This window comes from Lampris incognitus, chromosome 5 (genome assembly GCF_029633865.1).
Source record: "Lampris incognitus isolate fLamInc1 chromosome 5, fLamInc1.hap2, whole genome shotgun sequence".
In the NCBI taxonomy this organism is placed as follows: Eukaryota; Metazoa; Chordata; class Actinopteri; order Lampriformes; family Lampridae; genus Lampris; species Lampris incognitus.
This window is the reverse complement of record NC_079215.1, coordinates 46,909,456-46,917,587: the sequence shown is the minus strand read 5'-3', so window position 1 is coordinate 46,917,587 and position 8,132 is coordinate 46,909,456. Positions and strand designations below refer to the sequence as shown.

General features: G+C 48.6%; 1 protein-coding gene across 1 annotated transcript; it reads left to right on the top strand.

Moving 5' to 3' along the window:
* The first annotated feature begins 5,017 nt into the window (after positions 1-5,017).
* rtn4rl2a (reticulon 4 receptor-like 2 a) lies at positions 5,018-7,641 on the top strand. The gene is made up of 4 exons (XM_056280914.1): positions 5,018-5,110; positions 5,882-6,108; positions 6,387-6,620; positions 6,787-7,641. The coding sequence occupies exons 1-4, from the start codon at positions 5,053-5,055 to the stop codon at positions 7,639-7,641; spliced, it is 1,374 nt and encodes a 457-aa protein (XP_056136889.1). The 5' UTR covers positions 5,018-5,052.
* The last annotated feature ends 491 nt before the right edge of the window (positions 7,642-8,132 follow it).

Genomic DNA, 8,132 nt, shown 5'->3' with positions numbered 1-8,132 from the left:
AGATAGAGAGAGATAGATAGATAGAGAGATAGATAGAGAGAGAGAGAGAGAGAGAGAGAGAGAGAGAGAGAGAGAGAGAGAGAGAGAGAGAGAGAGAGAGAGAGAGAGAGAGAGAGAGAGAGAGAGAGAGAGAGAGAGAGAGAGACAGCGAGAGTGAGAGAGTTAGAGAGAGTGAGAGAGAGAGACAGCGAGAGCGAGAGAGATAGCGAGAGATAGATAGAGAAAGAGAGGGGGGGATTGTATAAGAATTTGTTTCACAAAGCTATCAAAAATAACTGCACCGAGTAAAGTAGTTATGTGTCCTTTCTCAGAAGAGCATGGGCTGGTTTCTTTCCTAAACAATTTCCTAAACAAGTTTGTGCCCTCTCTGTTCCCTTTGTGTGTATTGTGCATGTGTGCGCTCGGTTGCATATAGATTTGCATCCATTGTATCTACACTTTCCGCTTCTTTGTTCTGTGCATTCTTTGACACTATCAGTCTCTCAAGTCTCTGCTACTTCTCCATTAGCATTTTCATACACGTATTTGTGTCGATGTGAGCGAACGTGTCTGTGTATCCACATTTCTTTCTGTGGGTGGAACGAGGGCAGACTTTTGCATTGCATATATGGGACGTCTATACCCTCATGCCCCCTCATTACATCCGGCCACAGTCGGGTATGGGAAAATATCTGTGCTCGCCTCTTTGATGCATCCATCATGATCACAGAGCAGAGGGACATTAGATTTTTGCTGTTTCCCAGGCAACAGGCACACCTCCACTTACCCATCCCCGTAGCATCCCCCCCCCCCCGGCCATCTCCCTCGCCCCCAGCACAGACACACGCACATGCATTCACACAAAAACGAACCACCCAAACCCCCACCAACTATCAACTTGAGGTTGTGGCTGGTTTGGGAGTTGCTCCTTATTCGACGCGAGCGTTGAAGGACAGGATGTATTTCTGTCAAGCCCACTGAGGCAAATTTGCAATTTGTGATAATCCATCCATCCATTATCCAAAGCACTTATCCTGCTCAGGGTCGCGGGGATGCTAGAGCCCATCCCAGCAGTCGTTGGGCGGCAGGCAGGGAGACACCCTGGACCGGCCGCCAGTCCATCACAGGGCCCACACACACATTTACACCTAGGGACAATTTAGTATGGCTGATTCACCTGACCTACAGGTCTTTGGATTGTGGGAGGAGACCGGAGCACAGACACGGGGAGAACATGTAAACTCCACACAGAGGACAACCTGGGACGACCCCCAAGGTTGGACTACCCCGGGGCTCGAACCCAGGACCCTCCTGCTGTGAGGCGACTGTGCTAACTACAGTGCCGCCATGCCATTTGTGCTAGTTGTGATAATGCGCTATACAAATAAAATTGACTTGACCTGACTGTCACAAAGAGGACTTGAACTAATACATTCAATGTTCTTACTTCTTTACACGGCAACCCACTTATTAAAATGAGGCTCCCCGCTCGCCACGAAATAACAGGGCTGCTGAGTGAAGTCATTATGAAACATGCATACAACAAAACAGCAGAACAAGATTAAAATGGACAGGCAGACAAAAACTGAGGCAGACGAGCAGTCAGTCAAACCAAAGAACAGAGGCAGACAGACAGACGGACGGACGGACGGATGGACAGAGACCTGCTGGAGTTGGCACAGCTCGGGGAGGCCGCAGCCGATTGTGTAGTGATTACACAAACAACAAGTTGACATTTCATTCACAGCATTTGCTCAGAAGCGAGTGCCTACACAGTACCGCAAACCTGCTATGCCGATGAATGGCACAACAGTGACACACTGATGCCATGTTGGCATGTAGTACATGACAGTTAAATGTGCAGACAAAGACGAATATGTGCATGCACACTCACTCACACATTACAGCTGGCTGGCGTGGGTGACTGTGAAGGGGAAGCCTCTGTGATGTTCGTCTTGGTGTGCAGGTGGGCACCGAGACTCGTGAGTGTCCAAAAGTCCAGATAAGAAGGAAGCAGGGAACGTGATGTAACCGCAACAATAAGTGTACTGGATCCACATGCTTACTCATTTGTTTGTCAGGAGAGTGGCTCAGCTGCTCGTCCCCAAACATGTCTGCTTTGCCATCAAGAGCATTGAGGTTGTGCTAATAGCATTTACATTACAATTTACATTTTCTCTTTTTGCAGACGCTTTTATGCTAGGTGATTTAAAGGTAGAATGAGCAGGACTTTCCTAAAAATCAACGTATAGAGTCATATAAAAATAATCCCTCTCAGTCATGAGTTATGAGCCAGTAGATGTGTGTGTGTGGCGGTGTCTGTATGTGCAGAGACCCTATCGTCTGTCTGTGATTTCTTATTTTGCTGTGTATGGGACGTTTCTGAGCATTAACCTTTGGGCAGCGCGACCAGGTGCCAGATCGAGATCATAAGCACACATCCAAGAGGAAGCTACGACAATGGCGGACACAGCGCCGAAAAGATGCAAATATAGCGAGGCCAAACACCAAGCGGACAAAGCTCCTCCCAAAACGAGAGTGAATCTGGGGTTGGCTTTCACCAGCTGGTCAGCACTGAAGGAGAGGACGGGGATGAAGAGCGATGTGGCGTTGGACTGCACACTGGGATGTGCTCTGGACACTGTGGTCAGGGGGCGCTCGCTTCTGGTGTCGTTGAGCCATTGAATGTTGCGTTTACAAACCTTTAACAAGACCGTAATTTGAAAATAAATTCACGTGTTAACCTACAGCCGTCTTACAGCACTGACCGGTAATAATATCATAGCCAATAGAGCGAGTAATTCCAACTGTAATCACTTTAAGAGTATACCAGAGTACAGCAAATGGACGATGCCACACATACTTACCAAAGCCATGCACAGAGATGATCTATGGATTCAAGTAGGCCAAGAAAAAGGAGGTTTGAGGCATTATTTGAGTGGACTAAGCGAGTCTACAGTCCTGACGGCAGATGGAAGTTTATGCCACCATTTTGGGGGCCAGGTGGGAGAAAAGGCTTGACCTAGAGCGGGATTGTACATGCCAATATGGGCTTTCAGGTAGGCCAGAGCAGTAACTGTCTGGAAAGTCAGATGAAAGGTTTTGAACTTCATCCGTCAATCCATCCATCCATTATCCAAGCCGCTTATCTGAAGTCCGGTCACAGGATGCTGGAGCCTTTCCCAGCAGTCATTGGGCGGCAGGTGGGGAGACACCCTGGACAGGCCGCCAGCCCATCACAGGGCCGACACATTCACATGGACGATTCACCTGACATACATATGCCTTTGGACTGTGGGAGGAAACCGCAGCACCAGGAGGAAACCCACACAGATACGGGGAGAACATGCAAACTCCACACAGAGGACAACCCGGGACGACCCCCAAGGTTGGACAATCCCGGGGTTCGAACCCAGGACTTTCTTGCTGAGAGGCGACACACTAACCACTGCGCCACCGTGCCGCCATTTTGAACTTCATGCAGGTAGCAAATGGTCTGTAGGGATATAAAGAGGTGAGAAGTGCGCACATCTTGGTAGATTAAAAGCAAAGCATGTGGCATCGTTCCGCATTCTTTGCAGACTGTACAGGCTGGGAGACCAGCAAGAATTGCACTGCGATAGTCTAACCAAGAGATGATTATAGACTGGACTAGGACCGAAGTATGCTCTGATAAATACCATCAGATCTTTCGACTGTTGTACAGTTCAGAGCAAAGCTGTAGGAACAGGATACGGATGCAATGTGGTCACAAAATTACGGTCAGTTGTCAGATATCACCCCTAAGGACCTTGCGGATAAAAAGGCATGACTGTCATTGTTGACACACCTCTTTCCCCCTCTAGTCTCCTATTAGTGTCATGGTGGTTACACATTGTTGTGTGAACGTTTTTAAGCATGTTGATCTATTCTAGTATGTACCGTTTTATTACCCGCAGTGTGTGTATCCATCTGCTTTATGGTTGTCTGCATCTGCGTGTGAATGAGTGGATGAGGTGATATTAACAGCTAGTTTGATTAAAAATTGTATGCAAACAAAAGTATGGACACAACTTGACGCGAAGACAGAATTACAGAAGTGGCCTCGAAGTAGCACCGCAAACTATAGTTAAACAATTAATTACATCTCACTTTGTCAGATATGTCCATTTCAAGACGCTCACCCTCAATTCTCCGTCCTTGCCTGTATAGTTGGTCGGTAAATGACAAAACACTTAAATCAGATTGTCCTCAGACTGACTTTCTCTTTTTGCAATTAGTCTTTTGCGCTTGAATCATAATTTTGGGATTTCCTACTCGTCATTAACCCCCTACTCCTCCCTCCCTGCTCTCTCTCTGACAAAGCCCATCCTATTCTCTGCCCTCACCGGAAACGGACCATAGCGGCGACTGCGAAGACGGCCAGGAAACGGCTTGCGCGCGCTCTGCTCCTACTCGTTCTGCGCTCCTCCACACGGAGCAGCGCTCCTAACCAGGCACAATGCACCCCCCTCCTCCTTTTGTCCATTCCTGTATCATTTCTCTCTTCCTGCCTCGTCGTTTTCATATCGACGTCGAAATAGAGTCCCCTCCTCCTCCACTGGACGTCTGGGACGCCTTTTACGCGCGCGCGCAAAAATAAGCTCTCCAACCACAGCCCTCTCCTCTCCTCTCCTCTCCTCTCCTCTCCTCTCCTCTCCTCTCCTCTCCTCTCCTCTCCTCTCCTCTCCTCTCCTCTCCTCTCCTCTCCTCTCCTCTCCTCTCCTCTCCTCTCCTCTCCTCTCCTCTCCTCTCCTCTCCTCTCCTCTCCTCTCCTCTCCTCTCCTCTCCACCACCCCCAAGGATGTTCCCGCCCTCCACCTCCCTCCTTTCCGTTCCGTGACACCATCGCACGCTCCTGACCTGGAGCGATGACGTGAGAGATTCCACGGTTCGTAGGCGCCTGCGGGCGGCTCCGGTATAAAGCGGACGGTGCGAGCCATCCAGCGGCACTCAAGTCAGCGGCTCCGACTCCCAGGTACCAGAGCACCGGCGCAGATAGCAGGCATCGGCTCGTCCTCTCAGGCTAACTCGCTTTTTGGGCTTTGGTTCACCATGGAAACCTCCACGACCGCTCGGAGCCAACGATGCTCCATCATACGGACCTGCAAAAGTAAGTTTCATCTCTCCCCCTCTCTCTTTTTCTTCTTTTCTTTTTGCGGGTTCTTTCTCATGGAATCAAGGTTACATCCTAAATATCTGTATACATGTATAGGCCAGTGCCTCTCATCAGAGTTTGTTCGACAACTTCGGAGCTATGGAGGACACCTTTCAGAGACTCTGATGAGAAGCGACTGCCTGCTGATATGACAATGAAATGTTACTTCGCCTTTGAAGCACATACTAGGCGATTATAGATCAGAGATTTGATATATGAGCAAAGTACAGTATAGCGTTGTAGAAAATGGCAAAAAAAAAATCTTGTTCAATTTTATCTGTTCAAACAAACTCCGGCTCACTGTGTTGTGGTTGTTTGATCACTGGAAGTAACTTGAATACTGCTGTGACCGTGCCGTGTGAAATAGTATAGTGTACATCGATTTGCATTTCAGAGATCTGTAGGCCCTATGGTTACAGGACTAATTCTGAAATGCTGATGTAAATGCAAAAGTCATATTTGTGCATTAAAACACATTAAGTAAAATATAACATCACATTGTTAACTCCCGATCTTAAGACACAATCTCCAGTAGTGGTGATATATTGGTCATCCAATCATATGTTTGAAAAATGAAACTGCATGAAGTATAAGCTGAACGAAACACTTCGCTCAGCGAGAAAATGTTCCTTGGCTTATGTGGTGACAAATCTCCTCAGCATAGCACATTTGGCATCTTACTCTTGAGCATTATGCACACATTTGTCTGTTTTCTCTCATCTGCAGGCGCTCTCTCCCTCTGGCTGGTGGTGTGGCTGCTCCTCGGTAAGGCCAACCCAGCTTCGGCGTGTCCACATCACTGCGTGTGCTACCCAACGCCGATGACGGTGAGCTGCCAGGCGCAGAACTTCACTGCCGTCCCGGTGGGAGTGCCCTACGAATCGCAGCGCGTTTTCCTGCAGAACAACCGGATCACTGAGCTCAGAGTCGGTTCTTTTGGCTTCGGAACTCAGGTAAGAGTGAGGCTCACCGTGGGAAAATGCATGCTCATAGAAATGAAAGGCTACAGTAGTGCTTATGAGGAGGGTGAAAAGAGAGGGGAATTTGTGCACATCCTAAAATGATGAGTTCCTACATGACGAAATATAGGGTTAAGGTATTTCACACACTGTTTTACGGTTTGTTGAGACAAGGCAATGTAATTAGTAATCCATTACCTATTTTTTTTCTGTCTGTACATGTAGTGTCCCTTAAGAAATGTAATCATCATTCTCATGTCTTCTGCCTAAAGGTTCTGTGGCTATTCTCAAACAACATCACATGGATTGAGGGAGGGGCCTTCAGTGAGCTGAGGGATTTGGAGGAGTTGGACCTTGGAGATAACCCTAACCTCCACAGGCTGGAAGGGGGAGCTTTCCGTGGCCTGGAGAAGCTCCAGAGCCTCCATATGCACCGCTGCAGACTCACTGCCCTGCCCCATGACATATTTCATAAACTCTACAGCCTGCAATTCCTGTACCTGCAGGTAGGGGACTTGAAGCAATATATGCCACATAGAGACATGGAGCTATATATCAGACACAAAGAAAACCAGCCAGCTAGTCTCACATACACACAAACATACAGCACACACACACACACACACATTTATGTTTTACGCGATTCTAATGGTAAACTGTTTTACCCTTCAGGAGAACCATCTCCACTTCCTGCAAGATGACATCTTCTCTGACCTCATCAACCTCAGCCAGCTCTTCCTGCATGGCAACCGTATCCGCACCATCTCAGAGAATGTTTTCCATGGCCTGGTGAATCTTGACCGCCTCCTCATTCATGACAATCGCATCAGACAGGTCAACCGCCGGGCCTTCCGTGACTTGGGCCGCCTGACCATGCTCTTTCTCTTTAACAACTCCTTGGCTGAGCTGCCCAGTCAAACCTTGAGAGACACCCAGGGCATCCAGTTTCTCCGCCTCAATGCCAACCCCTGGGCCTGCGGCTGTGAGTCTCGCCCCATGTGGGAGTGGTTCCGTGAGGCGCGCGTTTCCTCCTCTGACGTGATTTGTGCCTCCCCTTCCACCCGCCGCGGCCAGGACCTGCGCTTCCTTCGGGAGATGGATTTCGCCCTCTGCCCCCTGCCTGACCCTGGTTCCATCGCTGGTTCAACCACCACCACCTTCAGCACCAAAACCCGCTGGTGGTTCTCCAAGAACAAGCCCCAGTCTTCCACCAAGGGCGTCTTTGAGAAGACCTCCGAAACGGTCAAAGCCGGTTTGTATGGAAAAGGCCCGTCCACCTCCACCTCAGTGGTCAAGTATGAGCTGGGTGAAGAAGAGCTGGCGCTGCCCAAAGTTGACTCAGAAGAGTACTGGACCAACTACGGAAATGAGGATTCTGGTGTCACCCTTCGCTGCTTCGAGCTTGAATGCCCACCAGACTTCGATCTCCCTCCCTCTTCCTCCTCATCCCTCTCACCCTCTCTCCTCTCACTCCTGATACTCTCTGTTTTCACAGTCACCCTTAGCCTCCACCTCCTATTTGGCTGAACTGGACTCTTAGTACCTGCCCCCATCCCCTCTCAACCTGTTTTATAGGCTGTGAGGATCCTTATCAGACAATCTACACCCCCTTTGCCCGCTCTGCTGAGCTGCTTTTTCTAAGCCAATACTCAGGGCACAGCAAGGGAGATAGGGGGAAGGTTAGATTCTGTATCTACCACACATAGGGCTTAACACTTTTCAAGGCTGCCAAGAACTTGTCAGCCAAGGCTATTTATCTGCAGCTTACTACAGGTAGGGTTTTCTGTATCTTACCTGTATAATTTCATGGTCAGCCATGCTTCCCTGCAATCAGGGTTCAGAGGGCTCAGTCCATCATTAATATCAGTATTTTTTTGATAACAATTGTTCATGATGTGGTCAGTGTTATCACTTAAGATCACTCATGTTGAACCAGCAGAACGGTTAGTTATTCTAATTAACTGTCTGCTACAAGTACAGCTATCGCTGTGATAATCAGTACACAGTAATGAAAACAC